This window comes from Pseudomyrmex gracilis, unplaced genomic scaffold, assembly GCF_002006095.1.
Source record: "Pseudomyrmex gracilis isolate BER0280 unplaced genomic scaffold, ASM200609v1 scaffold_91, whole genome shotgun sequence".
NCBI classification, from domain to species: Eukaryota; Metazoa; Arthropoda; class Insecta; order Hymenoptera; family Formicidae; genus Pseudomyrmex; species Pseudomyrmex gracilis.
The window spans coordinates 167,974-191,188 of NW_018020675.1; the positions used below are offsets into that span (position 1 = coordinate 167,974).

At 36.2% G+C, this 23,215-nt stretch overlaps 5 protein-coding genes across 8 annotated transcripts; 3 read left to right on the forward strand and 2 right to left on the reverse strand.

Annotated features, from left to right (window-relative positions):
• The first annotated feature begins 47 nt into the window (after positions 1-47).
• LOC109855519 (intraflagellar transport protein 140 homolog) lies at positions 48-5,750 on the forward strand. 2 transcript variants are annotated; one of them, XM_020429853.1, is made up of 12 exons: positions 48-561; positions 640-887; positions 975-1,293; positions 1,383-1,602; positions 1,724-2,305; positions 2,376-2,664; positions 2,747-2,873; positions 2,961-3,452; positions 3,546-3,832; positions 3,912-4,188; positions 4,271-5,175; positions 5,278-5,750. In XM_020429853.1, exons 1-12 carry the CDS (start codon positions 298-300, stop codon positions 5,588-5,590), a joined length of 4,323 nt encoding a protein of 1,440 aa, XP_020285442.1. In that variant the 5' UTR covers positions 48-297; the 3' UTR covers positions 5,591-5,750. The 2 variants fall into 2 exon arrangements, with proteins under 2 accessions (XP_020285442.1, XP_020285443.1); XM_020429854.1 differs by having other exon boundaries at positions 348-565.
• Positions 5,751-7,530: 1,780 nt separating this feature from the next.
• On the forward strand, positions 7,531-8,269 carry LOC109855505. The gene is made up of 2 exons (XM_020429825.1): positions 7,531-7,796; positions 7,872-8,269. The coding sequence occupies exons 1-2, from the start codon at positions 7,648-7,650 to the stop codon at positions 8,167-8,169; spliced, it is 447 nt and encodes a 148-aa protein (XP_020285414.1). The 5' UTR covers positions 7,531-7,647; the 3' UTR covers positions 8,170-8,269.
• Positions 8,270-8,956: 687 nt separating this feature from the next.
• LOC109855498 (molybdopterin synthase catalytic subunit) lies at positions 8,957-11,892 on the forward strand. Its single transcript, XM_020429811.1, has 8 exons — positions 8,957-9,049; positions 9,150-9,296; positions 9,455-9,758; positions 10,588-10,825; positions 10,908-10,993; positions 11,070-11,311; positions 11,424-11,498; positions 11,637-11,892. The coding sequence occupies exons 2-8, from the start codon at positions 9,156-9,158 to the stop codon at positions 11,715-11,717; spliced, it is 1,167 nt and encodes a 388-aa protein (XP_020285400.1). The 5' UTR covers positions 8,957-9,049; positions 9,150-9,155; the 3' UTR covers positions 11,718-11,892.
• Positions 11,893-11,968: 76 nt separating this feature from the next.
• LOC109855496 (probable cytosolic oligopeptidase A) lies at positions 11,969-15,814 on the reverse strand. The gene is made up of 11 exons (XM_020429807.1): positions 15,711-15,814; positions 14,998-15,161; positions 14,522-14,910; positions 14,289-14,445; positions 13,957-14,193; positions 13,711-13,840; positions 13,221-13,605; positions 13,030-13,142; positions 12,749-12,916; positions 12,474-12,605; positions 11,969-12,401 (listed from the first exon to the last, which is right to left on the reverse strand). Exons 1-11 carry the CDS (start codon positions 15,794-15,796, stop codon positions 12,176-12,178), a joined length of 2,187 nt encoding a protein of 728 aa, XP_020285396.1. The 5' UTR covers positions 15,797-15,814; the 3' UTR covers positions 11,969-12,175.
• A 537-nt stretch (positions 15,815-16,351) lies between these two features.
• On the reverse strand, positions 16,352-21,779 carry LOC109855497 (thiamine transporter 2-like). Of its 3 annotated transcripts, none has more exons than XM_020429809.1 (9): positions 21,642-21,779; positions 21,204-21,532; positions 18,362-18,571; positions 17,903-18,287; positions 17,263-17,664; positions 16,937-17,129; positions 16,693-16,828; positions 16,530-16,622; positions 16,352-16,443 (listed from the first exon to the last, which is right to left on the reverse strand). In XM_020429809.1, the coding sequence occupies exons 3-9, from the start codon at positions 18,482-18,484 to the stop codon at positions 16,417-16,419; spliced, it is 1,359 nt and encodes a 452-aa protein (XP_020285398.1). In that variant the 5' UTR covers positions 18,485-18,571; positions 21,204-21,532; positions 21,642-21,779; the 3' UTR covers positions 16,352-16,416. The 3 variants fall into 3 exon arrangements, with proteins under 3 accessions (XP_020285398.1, XP_020285397.1, XP_020285399.1); XM_020429808.1 differs by having other exon boundaries at positions 21,101-21,532; XM_020429810.1 differs by lacking the exons at positions 21,204-21,532; positions 21,642-21,779 and adding an exon at positions 18,939-18,967.
• Positions 21,780-23,215: the final 1,436 nt, after the last annotated feature.

Consider the following 23,215-nt stretch of genomic DNA (forward strand, 5'->3'; position numbering starts at 1 on the left):
GAAATAGTGAGCACTAGACGTAGCGTAGTCTCTATGACAACCAACTGACAATTTGTATGTCAACAAAACTTATGAGACGCAACTTGCAGACACTTGTGAAACTGCTTGTTGTCAATATGAATTCAATATTTCTCAAAAACTTGTAATATAAAATACATTTTAGATGTGCAATAATTCGTGTGATTTTAGTATATAATTTACATATAGCGTTTTTTTTTTTAAATAAAGTGTAAGATATACAAGTGTGTATATATATACATAAATTATATATATTTATAATATATAAAAAAGAAGATCATGACGTTATATTTTGATGTACGAGTACAAAATCCTGAGACCGCTTCGATAAGCACTCTTGCTGCATGGCACAATAATTATCCTTTGTTGGCTGTTGCTGCGTATTCTCAAGACAAAGGTGGGTTTGTGATCATCTACGATGATCAGGGCGAACCTGTGCAGGATGTCGAGTCACCAAAACACGCCGTGGCGCAGGTCACTGCACTGGGTTGGCATCCTGAGAGAACATGGCTGGCAGCAGGATGGGAGAGCGGAGAGTTGCGAGTTGGTATTGTTTTTTTTTACAAATGTTCTAAATCTAAGGATAAAAGAAATTACAATTATTATTATTGTTATTGTTAGATATGGCCAGGAGACACAGCAGCTCAGGAGTTCAATATAGTGGTGACTCCTCATCGAGAATCCATCACAATTCTTCAATGGAGTCAATATGGAGGTCGTTTAGTATCTGCAGACACTGGTGGATCAATAGTTGGTTGGAAAATAGATTCAAGAGGGCAACTTCTCATGACATTCCATCATGAACTGAAAGAATGTTTCACACAAATTGCATTTAAAACAGTTCCTCCAAAACCAGCTATTGATATTAGGTACACATTGACAATTTGCTTAAATATACAAACAGAAGCAAATTAAGGTTTTTGCTTTTTCATATTATTCCGAACAATTGTTTCTAGCGGCTTGGCGAAGGCAGCGGTGGCTGGTGATGAACGAGCGTTAGATTTGTTTAGTTCCTGGCGTCCCAGAACTGCTGCGCCAATAACAGTTGGAACTCAACGGGATAATCATGCGTTTTATATTGGTGCAACAAATGGCACTATATACTTTGTCGACGCTCAGGGACAGTGCAAGGAAGTTCTTAACACCGATGGTGCAGCATTGCACTGCCTGTTGCATCATCAAACCAGGGACTCTATCATTGTCTTGACAGAAGGATTGAATATTGGACACTTTCAAGCGGATCAAGTAACAGGAGAGCTCACCGAATTGACAAAGGTATTAATTATACTGTTTAGTAAAAGTATAATCTTGATTGATTAATGTAATTGTTAGAATAACATGTAATACAACATGTTGTATTCCAGGTAAAATTGAGCAGCAGAAGCGATACATCACGTATGACCAATATTGCTTTATGTTGGATCAGTGGAAACACTTTAGCGGTGCTAACAGGAGAACTCGCTGTGCGATGTTGGGATCTTTATACTGGCGACACTTACGTTCTTTCACCTCCGGAGTCGTCTAACGGAAATATTGCAACGCCTCAGGAAATATGCACCAGCTTGGCGTTTTGTAAAAGCAATGGTAAACAATACCGTGTTTTCAAACTTCGAACTTTTTTCTTTCTTCATCGAAAAGACTTTTTTCGTTTCTCTTTACATGTTCAAATATTTAATTGTTTGAAAATACTTTTTACATTTCTTAGATATCTTGGCCGCCGGTACCAACCTAGGGACGATCTACCTGTGGAAGCGAAAATGCACGTCTGAATGCGACGAGAACGCCTGGCCGAGCGTACCAGAGTCTTGTTCCATTCACGGCACGGTGAAGCAACTGACTTGGGGCACTGGTTTGTCGCGAAATTCCCTCCTGGCCGTCAACTGCATCACCAACGTGTTCATCTTGCATCAGCAGCCGATGTGCGCCGTGTACAACCACGGTGTATGCGCGAGTCAACTCACACCCACGCAGATTCTTCTTGAGATAGACGAGCAAACGTACACGTTGAAGACAGAGATCCAGGTGCAGATTATCGCCGTTACGAGGGAATACGTTGCCGTATCTTCCGGCAGACAAATCATCGTCAATCGTATCAACAGAAATGCTACTCTCAATACAACCGTACTGGCGACATTTAGCTGCGACACCGAGAAGATGCTGATCTACGAACATACACTGATCATCCTCACTCCTACGATCATTCAATTACGATCGATAGAAGGCTCCGTCATACAGACTCTTCCCACATTACCAGAGGAAGGCGAACCGATCACAATGGAACTGACAGGTAACAGTTTTTCAGGAAAAATAACGAGATGTGATCGTTCGTGTTTTATATTTTATATTCGCGTCTACAGGACAATATTTAACTGTGGCATCATTGAATGGGATTCTGAAGATTTGGGATCTGAGCAAACATGAGGCTAAGTTACACACCCGAGCTATGGCGACGTACGAGGCGATCAGTGACTTCGCCGAAATCATTGAGGCCAGGTGTAACTCCGATTGTCGCTGCGTTTCGATCACCGTCGCCATGGCGAATCTCATGCCAAGCTCGGTCTTATACGTCTGGGACATCGAAAGCGATCAGATCCACGAATTCGACTTCGGAGATTCGGATAGCGTGATCGATGATGACTCTACGTTGTGAGTATATAAAAAAAAATTGAAAGAACTCTGTCTGTGTTTATATCAGATCAGATGGATGAATAGAGTGCATTCTTTTCAGAGCTGCGCAATGCAAAGGAAGATTGGTTACAGCGCACTGCTGGGACGTGGAGGATCCCAGATTGTTGATATGTCGAGCTCAAAGACTGGACACACAAGATTCGAAGAACTTCAATAACGATAATCAAGTAATGCCGCGATATATAAGTCGTTAATTAATACATTCCGAGATTCAGGTGTGAATGTAATAGTATAATTTTTTTTTTTTTTTGTAGACTATACAAACGTCCGTGGTATTGGTATCGCTGTTCGCGACGTCGGACCACGGTATCGTTGTGCAAGACGTGAAACCGATCGCCGATGAAAGCTGCCGACTGTTAGGCGTGCAATCGCCGTACATCGTGATTCTAAATTCCGAGAAAAGTTTGGACAGAAACAGCAAGATCATGCGATTATTGATGCGAGACTTCGAGGAACTGGGAGACTGCGATTCCGTTACAAAAAAGGCAGTGATGGATTTCAGTTACCACATCAGCGTGGCGAACATGGACGAGGCCTTTAAAGCCATTAAGTCCATAAAGAACGAGGCCGTCTGGAAGAGTCTTGCCAAAATGTGCGTGAAAACGAAACAACTGAACATGGCTCTCCTCTGTCTGGGTCACATGAAGCAAGCTAGTGCCGCGCGTGCTCTGCGCGAAGCGATGCAAAACGACGATTTGAATTTGGAAGCTAAAACGGGAATTCTGGCCGTCGAACTCGGTCTTCATGTAAGTCAAATTAATTATGTATATTAAACACAGGTTTACATTTTAATTTTGACACGTGTTTATTCACCGTATGTATAAATCTGTAAATCGCAGGCTGATGCTGAACGTCTGTTTCGAGAAGCGAAACGTCTGGATCTGCTTGGACGGTTGCTCGAGGCGCGTAACAAGTTCAAGGAAGCGATCGAATTGGCGAGCAACGAGAACAAGATTCGCGAGAAAACGAGCTACTACAACTACGCCCGTGCGCTCGAACAACAGGGTAAAGTAGCGGAAGCCATTGACATGTACACGAAAGCTGATTGTCATCGATTCGAAGTGCCGCGAATGCTCTTGACGAGACCGCGAGAACTCATCGCGTATCTGAATAATTCTGAAGAACCGTAAGCAAGTCAACACAATGTTTAATTTATATAAACTAAAACTTCTTGATAAAAACTAGACACATTTTACCATACATAGAGAAATTAAAAACTGGCACGCCCAATACACCGAGTCGACCGGTGATATGGAAACTGCTTTACGTCTCTACGAGCAGGCGAAGGATATTTTATCGATGACGAGACTGCTTTGTTACTTCAATAGAGAGGACGAAGTGTGCGAGCTGGTGACTAAAACGAATCACGCCGCGTCCGCGTATCATCTAGCCGCGCATTACGAATCGAAAAACAACGTGACACAAGCTATCCACTTTTACACAGTCGCCAAAGCCTATACCAACGCGATTCGATTGTGCAAGGTAAGGCATCTGATGATAAAAAATACGCGCTAGTCTGATGACTTATCTCGTGATTGTTTTTTTTCTCATTACTCGTCTACAGGAACACAATATGTTGGAAGAACTCTGGCCGTTAGCTGTGTTGGCGTCGCGACACTCGCAGATAGACGTCGCGAAATTTTACGAGGACAACGACCAGCCGGAACGCGCGGTTTTGCTGTATCACAAAGCCGGTCTCTTGCACAAAGCTCTGGACGTCGCGTTCAAGACGCGACAGTATAGCGCGTTGCAACTAATTATCGTTGATGTGAACGCGGATTCCGATCCAGCGTTGATTCGCAAATGCGCCGATTATTTTATGCAAAACGAACAGATCGACAAAGCGGTGGACTTGCTCGCCACGGGCAAGGACTGCATAGCGGCTTTGAAACTGATTCAACAGCACAACGTCACGCTGACCGAGGAACTCGCGGAGAAGCTGACGATCGAGAAGGGAAGCGACAACGACGCGGAACACGAACGTTTGAGAATCTCCACGCTCGAGAAAATCGCGGAGATCGCCTTCGATCAGGGAAACTACCATCTCGCGACTAAGAAATTCACACAAGCTGGCAACAAGTTGCGCGCAATGAAAGCGTTGCTCAAATCCGGCGATACCGAGAAGATCTGTTTCTTCGCTCAGGTTTCGAGAAATCGCGAGATCTACATCATGGCAGGCAATTACTTGCAGTCCTTGGACTGGCAGAATCAACCGGAGGTGCTGAAGAACATCATCAGCTTTTACTCCAAAGGCAAAGCAATGGATTTGTTGGCAAACTTTTACGTGGCATGCGCGCAAGTGGAGATAGACGAGTTTCAGAATTACGAAAAAGCGTTGGACGCGCTCAATCAGGCGAACCGATGTCTCACTCAAGTGATAATGCCGCGGGATTTGGATGTTCACAAGCGAGCGGTCGAGCTAGTGAATAACAGGATGCTGACGATTAAACGCTACCTGGACATCAAAAGGTAAAGATACGATATTCTCTCGCAACAGTTTTTGTACCAATATTTTTTCAATTAAACTCACTCAGATCAAGCATTTTTATGTCTTTCCGTCTTGCTAAACAGATTTTTCGATAAGGGCGAGACCGAGACGGCGATGCAGCAGGTTCGTCACCTGCTGGATTCCCAGGGATCTAATCTGGAACAATCGGTACGTCGCGGCGACTTGTTCGCAACGATCACGCAGCACTACGCCAATATCGGAGACACCGAGAAAGCCTGGGCCACCATCGAAGAACTGAAACGTTTAGTACCGGGAATTAACTTGAGTTACTACTTCAACGTGGATCTTCTCGAGGCGTTAGGTTACAAGATAAAAGTGGAACGGCAAGACAGTTCCGACAAAGATGACAGAATCGAAGAGCTCTTGGGAGAATAAAGGAGTTTCGACAAATTCAGCTAACGAGTATAATACAGGTCAATATTGCGGTTGCCTTAGTGAACTTATGTGGTGTGTATATACATAAGTAGTTTTGAATTTTCACACGAAATTTGTGATGAAAGAAGCAACAGGAGCAATATAAATTGTATTATAATAAAAACCGATGATACAACTCATATTTCTATTGTATTTTTTTCTCTTAAAATATATAAACCCAGATAGCCAACTGAGTGCAAGTTGTTGGCAACTTGCCACAAATATTGCTCATATGTTTTCAGCAATGTAACAAAATGGTGTATCCTCTTTTCGGTATGTTCTTGCCAGCAACAGTTTGCAAGATATAATAACAGCAAGTTCCCAACAACTCATCGGCAATAAACTTCTATTATTTTTCTCAACTTATGAATAACAATTATTGCTCACATATTGCTGACTCGTTTGTCATAAACATTGGCTACAACAATTGATTGATAATAAAACTCAGCATATTGATACCGAATTGACAAAAACATTTTCGTTGCATTAAATAAAAACAACACAACAGCAATTGGCGAGCAACTTAATCTATACAATGATTTGCTTTATATTGAGTTTTTACATTTGGCTATCTGGGAATTATTCAAAAAACTTGATTGTATAATTCAATTTGTAACTTGTTCAAAAGATCAGAAAATGAAAACCGCGTGCAGCAGACCAATTGCCGAGTTGTCGTCACTCGACGTTGATTTGTTGACCGAGTTCAGCAAAACGAGCTTGCTTTGCGACAATCGCGATCGTTGAATGGTTCTTACTTTTCGAACCAACAAATCAACGTCAAGTGTTGACAAGACGATAACTCATCAATTGTTCCGCTGAACGCTGGCTAATGATATGCGTAATTTTTTTCTCAAATATATGAAACAAAGAAGTATTATATAGATTGGATTTTATTACAGAAACGCGAAGAATGGTTGCGAATTGTTGCATTTGCGGAGTCGAAAAAGGATCTGTGCAAGATGATAACCTAGTATTTCATAGGTAAAAAAAAAACAAATACGATCAAACAAACACAAATCTTCTTCGCGAATGTTGTTGAAATATTTAGAAAATCAGAATAAGATGATTTTGAAGCGGGTTGACGAGAAAGTAATTTTTCTTATCTGAAAATTTATAACAACCTACAAAAATATCGCGCCTTGTTGCGCACTGCAAACAGAAAGCGATAAAACTTTGTATCAAAAAAAGTTTCTGACACGTTATTATCTTCCAAACTTTATTTCCTAAACTTAAAAAAAAAAAGAACTATGTTGTCAAGGGTGTCCGCGAAGAGCAAACACAGATGGTGTGCGGACAAATGCGAATCTCTCGTAATTTTCAGATTTCCAAAAGATGAGAACTTGAGGTCACAATGGTGGGAGGTCACGGGAAAAAAGTATCCCAGTGCGTATGTATGCAGCAAGCACTTCAGACCGGAGGATTATAGAAATTACGAAGACATCAATTTAATAAGAAGAATGTTGAAAAGTTCAGCTGTTCCTCAGAAAAACAATAACTTAGACACAGTAGAATTTGTTCAGAATTCTTTCCTATTTAATTCAATAGATCCCTCGTTCGCAGAAAGCAAAGATAAAAGGTGGGAGAAGTTGTGTTTTTGTGTTTAAATAAAAAATTACGTACTAAGTGCAAACAATTATTTCAGTTTGGAATCTATTGAGCACGCTAATATCGAACCCAAAACCAGAGATAAAATGGAATCTGATGATTCTAAGGTGTTAACTGTTGGACCAAACACCTCGCCGCAAATGATTGTTATAATCGGAGATTTGAACAACGATCTTACCGATGTAACACTTAATAATATCAGCAAAGCAATCAATAATAATACAAATGTTAAAGATGCTGACAAAACAATTGATTCTGTTGAAAATAATAATACAATTGAAAAAACAGTTGAAAATAATAATAAAATAATCAATTTTCCAACAATAAAAACTAGTAAACCAGAAGATATTGTTAAAACAATAAATTCAGTAGAAATAGCCGATATCAAAAAAGATGAAAATATCGATAAAGCGATGGAATATTTGGCAAACGAAAACAAAAATGAAATAATCAATAATTCAACAGTTAAAGATGATTTCATAGATGAGAGCGATGACAAGATATTGAATATCTCAACGGATGACGACGATAACACATTCAATTCTACTGGATCAACCAAGAGGTTAATAATGTCCTTTATATTTGATGTTTTTTTTTTTGTAGTTTTACATTGCAAAATAGTATTTCATCCTTACAGAGAAACTGAATCTTATAATGAACAGAAACAGAAGAACAAAAAAGAAACAAGTAAACGGAAAAGGTTGCGGCAATTAAAGAAACTGAGATACCAAAGTGATACTTTGGGAGTCACAAGAAAAGAAGATTTTATGAACGAAAGTGCGTGGATAAGATTTCAAAATTTTATCGACGAGACGCGGACGAAATGCAGGAAGATAGTGAACGAGAATAGAAAGCTGAAGCAAAAAATAACTTTTTATCAAAACCTTTTGAAATACATGAACAAGAAGATAATAGCTGACAAAGTTAGCTATTAGGAGTTCGCATCGATATACGTAATAACACACTGATAAAGTACTTGGACAATATTTTGGCAGAAAACACGTAAAATTAGATAAAATACGAAACCAAAGACTGCGATGAGAATTTCTTTTTCCAGTCTTTGTCTTTTCTACCGATGTTAACAGCGATACGTTGAGCACATTGTAATATAAATATTACAAGAGACTCGTTTTATTATTTAAGTAGAAAGTTACGTATAAAAAATGTATTTTCTGACAAATTAAAAAAAATAACATTTAAAAGTATTCATAATGTATATCGTTTTTTTGTTAATAACAATGCTCCCGCGTACAATGTTATGTTCGTTATTCATTAATTTTAAAACGCCCTAAAAAATATACAATAGTAAATTGTAAAAAATAAAAAAATAAAAAAAATAAAAAAATTTACTGTTGTGTGCAAAATTTGTGGATTCTGCAAAAGTACTAAAGTCAAGAAATGTGCGCTTTTCAGATACAAAGATTTATAAAATAACTTCCGGGGCACGTGGATTAGGATTCAACTCTTGCGATTGGCTAACGTGTAACGCACGTGCTCTGACGCGTCTCTCGGTGTGTGAGTGTGTACGCGTGAGCCATTTGTGCCTTATGATGGCTGATCCTACGGAACAAATAGAAACAACGGTGCTGTTTTTTGCGAAAGCACGAGAATTAGCCGGTAGAAAACAAAGTAGAATCATCACACCCAAGATCTTATATGCTGCCGAACTTCTTCACTTTATCACTCGGGATTATCATCTGGAAAGTATACGTGACCAAGTGATATTGGCTGTTAACGAAGAATTTGTCGAGCTAGATAAAATCCTTGTGTTACAAGATACGGATATAATTGCAGTCATCCCACCGCTCAGCGGAGGTTTGTCGAATGACAATTGCTCTTCTAACTGAAACGATAATACTTTCTAGCTGTATATTGCTTGTAAAACACTTGTTTACTTTCACATGTTACTTTCTAGGATAACATGGAGGAGCCGAAGAATTTTGTCAAACTGCAGTGGGAGGAATTAAATGTCGCAGAAATTACGGAGCTGATAACGTTTTCCAATTGCGGTGCGATATCCCAGTTTGTTGGTATCACCAGAGACAACTTTAACGATAAAAAGGTAAAATAATACACCAATCAAACAATCTAAGCAAATAGGTAGTTGTACAATATTTTGTTTCCGTTGATTTACTAAATATCAGATATATATATAAAGAGTAATAAAAGCACGTGAAAACAAACTGAATGAAATCTTTATGCTGAAATTGAATCTTTCAGGTGGTTACACTGGAGTATGAAACCTATGAATCAATGGCCTTGAAAGAGATGCAAAACATCTGTACTAAGATTCGCTCGCAATGGGATGTAGAAGGCATTGCGATATATCATCGTCTCGGAAAAGTGCCTGTGTCCAAAGCGAGCGTTGTGATAGCGATTTCATCACCACACAGAGAAGAATCATTGAAAGCGGTGGAATACGCCATCAATACGTTAAAGGCAACGGTGCCTATTTGGAAAAAAGAAGTGTACGAAACGGGAGAACCAGAGTGGAAAGAAAACAAAGAGTGCGCATGGGCAAATAGTAAATAATTCGGTTTCATTAATTAACTTGGAGTTTAACCGTATGCTTTGTTTTTCCGTGTCGATAGTTGCAGTTTCTTATAATTGAGTTAGATCTTTCTTGATGTAGGGGTACGTTCTCGCTTTGGATTATAGCGCCAATCCGTATCTCTTTAAACGTAGAACAAAGAGACTGACGCTCAAAGCATGTGAGCGCTCAAAGCGAACGCACCTGTAGTGAACGGTTTAAAGCCTCTAAACACTTTTCTTCCTGTGAAAAATCTTTACTCTCCGCACGATAAATAATTGGCCTAGTTTACATCGTACATAATTCTTGGTGCGCGAATCAAATAAAATTTGTTTAAACTATAATAATGAATATAAGGACATGAAGAGCCGTTCGCAGGATGTTGTGCGTGAATGTGCTTAAATAAAATTTGTTTTTCAATGTATAAATTTTGGTGTTTACATTGGTAATAAATGTGCTTGATGCACGTACCATTTTGATGCGCGTGAAGAAGGCGTATCGTACCAACTTAATATGACATCGTTTACATATTATTGAGAGTTACCAAGCTGATTTAATATTAAGCGATCGATGTAAACTAGGCCATTAATAGCAGATTTTTTATCAAGTTAAAAAGAGTTTTAATATATTCTGAAAATATTTTAATATAAGTTTTCTCACTTAATGGCGTTTTTGTTAAACTTTAATAAAGAATGTAACAAAACTATATCGTTGGTTATGCCAATGTAAATTTCTCTAAGTTTTTCACAAGAAATATTTATTTTTCCAATATATGTATACATAATCGTTCAGAACGGTTCGTAACTCGTACGACATACTTTAGACGGTAGATTTGTATTGGAGCCGAAAAACTTCGCTAAATTTTTGGAAAGGAGAGACGTTTCAAGAACCGCAAGGGTAAACAAAGAAAGCGAGACCGATAACGAAATCGAGGATGTCGATCCGAATCTCGTGCAAATCCGAGCGAGCACGGAGGAGTTGAATCGTAGAATACAATCGTTCATAGAAAGGAAACGTCAGCAAGTAAATGCTGAAAATGTAATGGAGTTTTGCAACGACAGGTTGGTACAAATGTAATATGTGCGCGTTTTTTGTTGATATTGATTTGTAATTTATTATATTATATGTAACGTTTTATTACAGCGAAAAGAACAATGACAAGGAATATTCTTGTGCGAGAGTAGACGCCATTCTTGTTCGACACAAGGATTCCAAAAGTCATGTAAAAGGTATGCGATAATAATAACGCGTGACTAATGTGATCGAGGCGTAAATTAATATGTACGTTCGCGTGACTGTTTTCAGTTCACAGAGTATCGCACACGTGGGGACCGCAAACGGTTGATCACTCGATTTTATGCGAAACAAGCACAAGCAACAAAATTTCTAACACTTTCACCAGCTGTTCTTCTGTACTAGACGATAGAATTTCTACGGTGGAAAGTTCGATAGGAATTGACAAACCTGTACCCAAAGACGTTTATGAAAGATTAAAGAATATCGAGAATAGAATAATGTATTTAGAAAGCGTGTCACCGGAATACTTGGTACGATCAATTTTATCTTATCTATTTGATGTGCAGTTGTTGCATGCTTTTTTTTTGATAAGAAGTTGATTATACAAGTTTTGTTTATGATCATTCTGGATTTATATTACAGGCAATAGATAAAATAGAAGAGAATACAATAAACGCCAAGAAAATTCCGAACACCTCTCGTGCGGTGCAAAAAAGAGTAAGTGTCATTAATATACTTACATTTACTTGTAAATTTGTGTATTAAGTATTTTTTTAATTCTTTTTTTTTTTATTATCTGACATCATGTGAAATAAATCTTTATATTTCTCAACATTGGTGAATGTTATGTTTCAGACTTACTCGCTGGCGGAACTCACCTCTAAATTATGTCAATTACAAAATAAACATCCCAACAGAATTCGTACTTATAAGTGAAGCTTCCATTTAGAAACAAGAGATGTTAGTTCTTTTTTACATTGTTTGTTTTAAATTTACATTTTAACGAAGTGTTATTCTGTGATTTTATTTTTTTGCTCGATTATGTCTTTTCTGCTTAATGATATGAACCTGAATTATATATAAACTTGAAATAAATATAAAAGAGAAGATAATTGTTGTCCTTTGGTACATCAAATTATTGTTTTTATTCACATTTAACTTTATGCACATCTCTTTCAGTAAAAAGATCTCTGCATATATTTTAAATATAATTACATGTTATTATTTATGTAATTATTATCTGTAAGATAATAATAATTACATAAATTCTACCTTATCTCCTTTTACATCGACGAGTCATTCAGAATGAGAAGACTGCGCTGTGCGAGTCATCTCATCTGTTCTTGTTTTGCTAAAAAATAGCGAATCCTAATTACATAATCGCATCACTTAGCTTATTTTCTTGCTTGTATTAATCCAAGGTTTTCCAGCAAGACCTGCGCGTTTGGATCTCTTCCTCTGAATTTTCTGAAAATTTCCGCGGCCGGATAACTACCGCCCAGATACAAGAACGTGTCGCGAAATCTCGCGCCCAACTCTTTTTGCTGCGCTTCGTCGTTCGGTTTGATTTCTTGGAACGCTTTGTACAAATCGGCAGCAATCATCTCCGACCAAATCTTACTGCAATCAATGATGTAGCATCATTATTTGCCAGTTTTATGTAAATTTATATACGTAATTTATTGTATTTACCTGTAATACGCAGATGCCCAACTGCCGCTCCATATCGCCTCGAAGGAACAAACGTGAACGTCCCTTTTCTCGAGAGGCAACACAAAATATTGTGGCCACAGACGCTTCATCATAGGCACCCAAAATGTACCGCTACAAATTTTTTTTCCAATAATTAAACAATAATATAATGAAATACAAATATTACATTAATTCTGAGAAGACTAAGAATAGTCACGTAAATTATTAGAATTGAGATAAGATTGTTTTTATTATCATATGGGGTTACCATTCACCTGGAATGCAACTCCAAATCCAGATGTGACAGATAAAGCTCTTCGCATAAGTTATAACCGGCGAAATAAGATTTCATGTTTTTAATGTTTTCAATAATTTCCGCAGGTAACGGCTGTTTTGTTTCATAATGTGAAGAGATTTTTTGCAATACAGATGGCTCATACAACCTGTCGATTACAATATCATATGTAAAGAAAAAGATAGTTAAATTATTAACTATGTTATATAAAATTTAGAACGCGGAGATGAGAAATATGTAAATAGAAGTAACAATAAGTACCAATTCTCCATGAAAAAGTCGCAAATAAACACAGCGTCCCATTCTACGAACGACAATCCAGCGATGTCCGAATATTCGACTGTAGTTAACAAATGTTGCAAGGTATGTCCAAACTGTGACCATAAACAAAATCAAGGATAAAACATTTATTCGAATTTTGAACAATCTGACTTGAAAATCAAGTCTATCACCTTTTGGAAGAAAACTTGCACATCCTTGAAGGAAAGTAATGAGGGTTTGTCGCCCACCGGTGGCGGGAAATTAAAAATCAGGGCGACCAGCGGGATGCTGTTGCAAATTTTGCTTTTGTTCTTGATCATGGACACCCATCCCGAGTCTTGTTCCTTGCGGAACTTCTCCGTGCCTCTGGCGTAGGGATCTAGATAAAAGTTCGCAACGGGTACCGTATCAGATCGGTTCAAATCGAATACGTCAAAGAACCAAACATCTTTATGCCAAATATCCGCTTTCTTGCTCTCGACGATTTTAATGTTGAAGAGCGTCTCGATGTGCTCAAAGAGACCCGACAAAACGGTCGGCAGAGGAAAATACGATCGCCATTCGTCATTGTCGTAACTGAACAATTGAAATCAGATTTCTTTAATATATAACATGTAAAATATTGACATTGTAAAATATTGACATTGTAAAATATTGATATGCTAAGGATGATATATTTACTTATATAAACTGCGACGTTGTTTCCTACTCCAGTACGCTACGTCCCACACTCTTAGAATGTCATCTTCAAAACCTCTCTCTTTTGCAAATTCGGTTAAATTTGCGATTTCTTGTTTTTGAGCAGGTAAAGCTTTTGAAAAGTGGACATTGTTAGCATAAAAAAAAAACTAATAAATATATTATATCTCATCACTTAAGATACACAAATTATTGTAAGTAAAAATGATAATAAATCAAAATAATTACCGGTTTTCCGAAGAATTTCCAATGTGTTTTTTAGATTCTCTAAACTGCCAGCCATTTTAGTCTCCATGCTCATTTCCGCATAGTGTTTGTATCCCAAACGTTGCGCCTGTTCTGTCCTTCTGGCTCGAAGTTCTTCCAATATTATACTAGTCTGAACGGATTTTTCCTGATACATGGAGCAGCGAACAACGTCAGCATCCCAGACTGCCGCCCTCAATTCGCGATCGGAACAATATTCTAGAATCATTATACATAAGTCGTTGCGCATACACAAATGTTTCAAATTTAATGTTTATATTTGTAAAGACCGAAGAAGATATATATGTATATACCCATAAAAGGTTTCAAAATATATGGCCTCAAAGTGATTGTCCAAGGACCTAAAATAGGTTGTGACGGATTGGACGCAATGGATCTAAGAACATCTTCAGGAAAATCCTCCACAATCTCTCTATTTTGTATTACCAAGTTATAAGCACCTGTGGCAGCCTAAAAAAGAATAAAAATCAAAATAACAGAAACACATATTTATTTGTACAAATTTATTTAAGTTAATATAATAAACCTCATATTTCGTCTTGTACTCCTTGCAATGTGATATGATAAAATTCGTATCGTCCATATAGTTCTCGTATTGTTTATTATCTTGCAAAGCTAAACCGTTCAAAGTGCCTTCTAGTACATATTTAGCAAGCACCCTTTTCTGTTCGTGTGTCAATTCAATGTCCTTATTTTCCAAGGCTTCTTTGCACGCTTTAAAGATTGGCCTGCTATTGAATTTATTAGAAGCAGCTCTTATTGCTCGTTCATGAATGCCCATGTAACTTTTTGTCGGCATCAGACTCTGATTACCAAAATACAAAGTTTTTGCTATGCCCCAGGTGGTCTCCAGAGGAAGATATGTCTCCTCGATTTGATGCAGACAATCATTAAACACATTTAAGTCTGGTTTAGCTGTATCAAGAATTACAAAAGGTAATAAATCAAAATATAAAAAAAAAACAAAACTATACATCTTCTCTTATCACATTTTATACCAACTTTGTACAATTTGTTCCAGATTATTCATCTTTTCCTCAAACTCCACCGTCTGCCTACCAATAGCTGCTATACATTTTTCGATAGTAATTGTATTGAACTCTGGTAAATTATCATCTTTAAGTAAAGGATTCTTCTCTGAAGATTCCTCACCTATTTCTGGAAGTCTTAATATAATAAAAAATCATAAAATACTTGAATAAACAAAAAGGCATATAATCACACACGAATTGACAAACTATTTATTTTATTTACTAAAAATACCTTTAACTATGAAAAAATGTATCAATTTATTATGATATATATATAATTATACATTGTAATAATTTATATAAATATAAAAAAGAGATACAAATTATATTTACATTGTGTCATACATATCTATATTTATATGTATATATTAGATACATATATCATGTAATTATTACATTGTAATATATAAATGGGTAAATACATATCTTAAATATAACAAATGTAACAACATACGTATACATTGCATAAAAAATATATAAAAATATAAAGATCACTGAAAGATTCAAATATAAAACGCGAAATAACATCAAATAATGGATATACTAAACAATATAATGTCAAGTATATACAAGCGCTACAAAACGGATCATGTAAAAAGAAATACTTAAATAGTTGTTAACAAACGTGCGAAGTTCTTTTTTTATAACCTAATCTAACCTCTATGTGTGACGAAAAAAACTTACAAAACTATGTATCCATGTCGTTTCGGAATTTTTAGGAAATTTCTCCGCGTCGTAACAATTCTTCTCCCGCAGAATGACACCGCCATGTTAAACTATTACGCTTTGTTTTAATAATCTTGAAAATTCATCATAAAACGTATCTTACAACACCTTACGTATGTGTACAAATTTCGCCGCAACTTTACGAACAAATATATGTATATACACATACACACACGCACACACAGCAGAAAGAGATAAGCAAATGTTAGCCGGTCCGGCAAATCAAGCGATGCGATTGATCAATTCCATAAATTTTGCGACTTGCGCTAACCGATGGCGGTCATTGGACAGTTTATTTTCGCCCTCCAACGCAACGACGTGCATGATTTGTGAACTACGTAACTATGTTAGACATGCGTATCGATCACGTGTAGTGATTTAAGTGCAGTGTTATCTGTAGCAAGTATTACAGAAAGAGCATTACATTTTAGAATAAACAAACGATCGCAAATAGCAAACTAAAGACGTAAGATGACTCTGTTGCAGAATTTTTGCATGAGAAATTGAACCCCCTACTACGCGTCTTCGCGTTTAAACTAGATTCGAATCTTTTCATTAATTGTTAAAAAGTACACACTTATAATTTATTTTTGTATAAATATCACACACATAAAACTTAATTATATAAATGTAATTTATATAATTTTTATTCTTCCTTATTATATCATTCGACATTCGCTATTCGATCTCGCTGAAATTAAAATTGTTTTTTGTTAGTATATGCCTTTTCCTTTGTTTCACGTAAAAAAATAAAAGATTGTATCTATTTCATCACACCTTTCGTTGAGTCGTATCGTGACGATATTGCACGATAGTGATTATAACAAATATCACACTTAAGATCACGAAGTAGCAACCGTAGATGTGAAACTACAAAGCAAAAATTTCCACATTATATTGCAATATTTCGTATAATTAATATAACATGCAAATTTCTCACCTGCTGTCTGATGTCTAGCGTAAACGTGTTTACAACAAGAAGCGTCATCAGGCTCTGCATCAGTAATGCGAGAAATATGTTCACGCCGAATATCAAACCGTGACTGTCTTCGGATATACATTTCGCGATCTCAAAGCTACAGCAAAATGAGCGACAAAATACGACATCGTCTGTGATTTCGTATTCCTTATAATAAAATAAAATCTTTTACAGAGAAATCTCGGTTGTAGTATGAAAAATTTACCTAGCCACCGTGACCATGGTGTGGTAAATCGCACTGAATACAATATATCCCGCATACAACAACCAGATGTTGTAGCAATAAGAGGATCCCAGTATTATAGCACCTTCCAGAAGTGCGATCACTAAACACACTTTGTCTCCTATCACCGTCCAGTTCAGTTGAGCTTTTCCCGAAGAAAATACGCTTACTGAGCCTAGAAAAAGAATAATGCATTTTTATAATTTTAATAGACGCGATTCACACAAAACAACGGTACAATTACACGATACAAATGTTTTTTTGAAAGAAAACTGATACTTTTTTGTTTTGTTTTTTTTTTCTATTACCTAAGATCGCGTATAAAAAGTCCACAGCACCGTTGTAAATTTTGTCCTCCGGCTTGACCGCCGTTTGCCACAGTAATTGAGAATAAGTGGCGACCATCAGGTAACCACAGGTGGACAAAGCCCACCATATTGACCACTTGATCACGTAGTAGTTGGTGTAAGCCTGCACGAAATGTTTCCCCAACATCGCGTACGCGTTTCTGAGTTTGCGAAGTGCGCGATATCTCCCGCCATTGTTTCCGCACGATAGCATCTGTTGATATCTTACTTTTTGTAAGCAATCGGTTGTTTCCTTGTTTTGTTGAAGAGTAGGATTCTCGTTGTTCAAAGAAGCGCGATGAAAATAAATCGACTGTTTGACGGAGGGGAGAAAAAGCGCCCAAACCGTTGCGAAGGTCGTGCCTTCAAGAATATATATATATATAAATGCGCATAACTCGCCCGACACGCATTAAAATAATATATAATTAAATTATATGTTTGTGTAATATATAATTATACATACACTTATATTTTATCTATTTTTTCGGGAAAAAAGATTTCGTTATCGTCAAAATTATTATTTTAATTAATTATTATTTTAATAATTAATATTTGTGCTATATTTCTTAGCAAATTCTTACTCACTTATCGTACAAACCTGAAAGAGTCAAGAAATTGATTTGATGATAACTCAGAAGACCGAAAGAGGCTGTTAATTGCGCTGCGATACCGGACATGCTGCGACCGAGCAAAGAGGCCGCTTTGGTGAAACCTGTCACCTCTTGGTAATGTATCTTGTCCACTTTGGCATATATGTAAGTGTAATAAGCTATCTCTGAGGACATGAACAGACCGAAAAAGAACTTGGCCAACTGTAGCACTCTGACGACCTTTCCGAGTATTATCAGAACTAGACTGACGATACCAGAGAGACCGCAGAGTATGATAATCGGTTTGTATCTGACAAAGTCTGTGATCAGGAACATGAGTACCAGCGTCGACAAGTAACTGTACGTGGTCACGGGATAGATCTCATGATTCACCTAAAAATAGTTATAGTTATTTCAATATATTATTTAAGATCAAACGGAAACGACGATTTAATTGAGCCACCAACTTCGCTGGGTGTGAAGTTTTTCCACGGTCCGGTCAAATAATCCGTCATAAATGAATCGGAGGGTCGGAAATCTTTGAAACACCCGAAGATGCACAAGATACATGAGATCTTGATCCAAGACATTGTGAATCTTATATGTTTCTTCTTCAATCGATAATTTAGATATATAGTTTACATATCGATAGAAAAATTGAACAGTTCCTTCCAAATCTGCGAGAGAAAATATTATTTAAAATATTATTTAACGTATATATATCCACAAACGTTGCAAGTGAAAAATGTGTCTAGTTATCACTTCTTGCACTGCGAAACTATTATTAGCCGCTCGCAAATTTATCTTTATGTAGAATGACAAATTACACATAGATGTAATCGATATACTACATATACAATAAGTGTTACGTTACTCTATACAATCGAACAGAAACGCATGTGGCGTGAACTAGAATAAGTGTTACGTTACTCTAAACAATTGAAACAAATACACGCATGTGGTGTGATATAAAACAACAAAGAGAAGTGCATAAAGTGGCGAATAATTTAAAAAAAGAACAAATCGATTGTATCATCGGCTCACCAACAATAATTTTTTCGTTCTCTCGAATGGTGAGATAAACTGAAGGAGAGAAACGTGCTACATCAAGCTGTCATTATAAAAAAGTAAAATTATCAGATAAATGACTCATCTCGTAAAACCTATGCACAATGCTCAGATTACAGCTTATCCGCAGAGATTTATCTGATTGATTCAGTGGCGTAAATATCGGAGGTGAATGTGCACATGGATCCGAAATTATATCGGGGCCCGCAAAATCCGCAAGAAACTCATAGACATATTAGATAATATAGACTTAGCGTTCTGTGAAAGTTGTCCGTGTCTTCTAATGGACAGAATGATACGCAGCAGTGTTGAAGAAATGATGATTTCTTATAAATAATAATTTTTAAATAATAATTGATGACGCGACTCATTTAGCAAATACGTGGGGTATAAATCCTATATTTGAAAAAAAAAAGAATAAATAAAGTAAGAAAGCAACTTGACGAGTTGCTCCACAATGAAAGGCTGGCGAAATTCAGAAAGCAATTTTAGAACAACTGTTTTCTATTCAACGATAGATGTAATAATTGTTCAACTAAAACGCAGATTCGAAGGACTAATTGTAAGTAATATAGTAGAAAATTGTAAACCAATTTTTCTATTCACTTTATTAAAATTATTCTGATGAATTGATGTAAACCTATAAGATATGCTTGAATTACAATATCCTAAAAATTTATCAGATTTATTTATTATTAATATTTTTATTAATATTTAGAAACGCGTTTCAAAATCATCTTTATGACAAAAATGTATACGATTTAGCTAGAAAAGCGATTATCGACTGTAACATGTTATCCTGCTGTTATCTATAAAGTTTTTTGCACAGCTTTTATATTGTTTTTAACAATACTCGCGTCAGTTGTGAGAAGTCTTTCTTGAAGTTAAAAATAATAAAAAAAATTACTTAATAATAATTAATATTTATTAATCCTTCAGCCTGACGGCCAAGAAGGGAACTTGGTTACATTTCTTACATTTTCTTTTTTTCTACATATTTCTTATCCTATTACATATCTCATTTTTGCGTACGCATGTTATCTCTATTACCCTTCCTGCTCTGTCTAATCTCTTCTCTCCTTCTCTTTTCTAACCTACCCTTTGAAGTATATACATATAAAGTATCACAGCTTTGGTTTGATTTTAATTTACCCTATCTTATCTTACACACACGACCTCTTATATTCCTCCCTCGCGGACATATTTCATATATTACATATATTACATCATCTTATACTCTGTTTTAAAAAAAATTACTTTAAAAACTATATGTTACAACACTTGTCAAATCTTGCAATATTGTCTATTGAAAATGAAATAGCAAGAAATCGCGATTTGAGAAAAATTATTAAACAATTTGCTAGTGCCAAAGTGAGAAAAGTAAATTTTTAAGTATTAACCTTATATTGCGTGTTTATTTTTACTGCGGATATTTAGTCTTACTTTGATATTCTTATAAAAATTGATTCCTATTCGATTACTTTTACGATAGAACGTGTTTATTTTTATTGAAAATTTTATTTTACTTTTACTTAATGCTGTTTATGTTACTAATAGTCTATTATTATTGCATGAACTATAAGTTGACTATTGTATAAAAACTATACTTATAAAACAAAACAAATTTGTTTATTATTTCTATTGAGCCCGCAAATTATTTTGCCCGTTCCTTTCTAATTACGCCACTGAATTGTAAGCCAAACAGATTTTTTTCATAAATTTCTCACATGAGTCATTTTGATAAATTGATTACATCGGTTTTCCTTATAATCTCTTTTGTTATAACGCTTTAATTTTTTTTTTATAATGCTTTATAAAACAATCTTACAATATAAAATATACATTCGCGGAAATTCTAAATGGATTTTTCTATAAGAATATTTCCAAAATTGTGAATATTTTAATCAAGTAACATATTTTTTTTCAAAGCCAATAAATAATGAATAAATAATAATAATAATAATATAATAATAAATTTTCTACTTTATTAAGTAAAAATTGCTTGTATAAAACTAAAAAAAAACTATTAAAAAAGAATAAAAGGTATAAAGCGATAATAAATAATTGTTTAATATATTTAAGCTTGAAATTCAGGTTATATTTTCTAAGATTATTAATAATTTTATTTATTGTTTTACCTGTTTCAGTTTTTGCAACAAAATGTAGACAATAATTTGTGACTAAACAAAAGCAACACAGCACATTCATAAATAATGTTAATATCGTTGCTTCATTGCTCACATTGCACTTGTTGTTCTGATCTGCAATTGTGCAGTTGCACTGATTCCATGCACATATTCTTCAACGCTTATATCAGATTTGTTTGACGGCAGTAGCGTAGCATTCCAATAATCTCTCATATGCCCGATTTCTTCTTACTTTTACAATAATTATTTTCTAGATAAAAATATATTTGTTAGATAATAAACCATTCATTTTATAAGCTTCATTACAGAAATGAAGAAAATCGATTCTGGAAGATATCTTTTACATAAAGTTATCGAAAACTTATTTAGAGGTGAAGAAATTGGGCGATAGTGAGATAACCGGAGCGCACTTATATGTGCAATCTGCAAGAATAAATTATGATCATGTAACCAATTCGGCGTTAAGAAAACTGTGAAAACCATCTGAGACTGATATAAGTATTGAATTTGGTAGCCAAACCAATAAATCTACCTGGTTCTTATAGTAATCGATCATTGTTTCAAGAGAGTAACGATTTATCTCTTATTTAGTATCTTGCATACCTTACTGACAACGTGACTAAAAATCATAGAGACTTTCAACAAAATCGATTGGATGCACTAATGCGCACTGAGTGCGTCCTCTTTCAGTATGTAGTAAAATACTAACATTGAAATATTCTATTACACATTGAAAAAAGACGCACTCAGTGCGCGCACTAGTGCAACCAATCAAATTTGTCGTTTCATGTTTAGAGAATACTGAGAGCGGCTCATAAGAGAATGTGTGATCACTTTTCCGCCACGTAAACTAGCGCATATCCACGGGTGATGCACATTGAAACTACGCAGTCATGTCCACGAGCGACATGTCGGTGCGTTATGTTCACAGCGTGCGGTTCTATTCTGTGCTATGTGCAGGAGTCCAAATGGTCATCTTCTTCAGGCGTGTGAGTATATAGCGTGGACTTAATTAGACTTTTGAAATTTAAAATGACCGATCTCGTGATGAGAAGATGAGAAAGAAGAACAGAAAAGGATAAGAAAAAACATTGCAACTTTCCATACAACATAGATGTGGTGATATATAAGAAAAAATGTGATCAGTCAAGAAAAGAATATTCTTTTAGCAAGCAGCATCAGAATTCATGGAGTATAGTCAGGTATCATCTCCTTTTACATCATCATTTGCTGCTCTTTGCTTTATAAATTTTATTTCATTTTCTTAAAAACATTGCATAGAGTCGCGAAAAAAATTCTATTCTTTTTATTTACCTTTTTATTTCATTTTTATTATTCTTATAGAAATATTATTTATTTTTCATTTAACGTTTTACTTCATTTTTATTATTTTTGTATTCTATCTTTTAAATTAACGTTATTTTTTCCGCGTTTTTTCGAAACTTTCTTTTGATTTTTATCTATCTTTTTTAAAAGTAAAATTAGAGTCATTCGCGGTTTTCGCGTCATAGTAGAGCGACACTCAGGCTTAAAGTTAATACTGAAACGTATCGTGGTTTATTAACTTCAAAACGGTATTTACAACGGACTCGGATTGATCGGCACGGTGATTTCGGCGCGGATAATTTGAATGGCGCGAAATGATTCGCGCGAGTAGTACGGTCGGTGCGGAAAAGTCGAATCCCAGCGCGGTGGCTTCTAGTTAGGCTTAATTCTACTGGGAGTAATATGTACACGGAGCGTATTTACAGAGAAGATGTTCCGGGCCGTGAGAACGGCCGGTTGAGTAGTAGGAACGACTGTTCCTCGGTGTGGCGGTTACAACGGCCGATTGAATCTCCGGGCTCGTGAAGCCGACGGAGATGATGTGCGCCGGAGCGCCGGAGGCGATCGAGACAACGCCTCGATCGCGACGGTCAGGTAGTGTCTGAGACAACGCCTCTGACACCGGGTGAGTCGAGACAACGCCTCGACCGGAAGGACAAAATGTGCTCAAGACAACGCCTCGAGCGGGTGAGTCGAGACAACGCCTCGACCGGAAGGACAGGATAATTCTCAAGACAACGCCTCGAGCGGGTGAGTCGAGACAACGCCTCGACCGGAAGG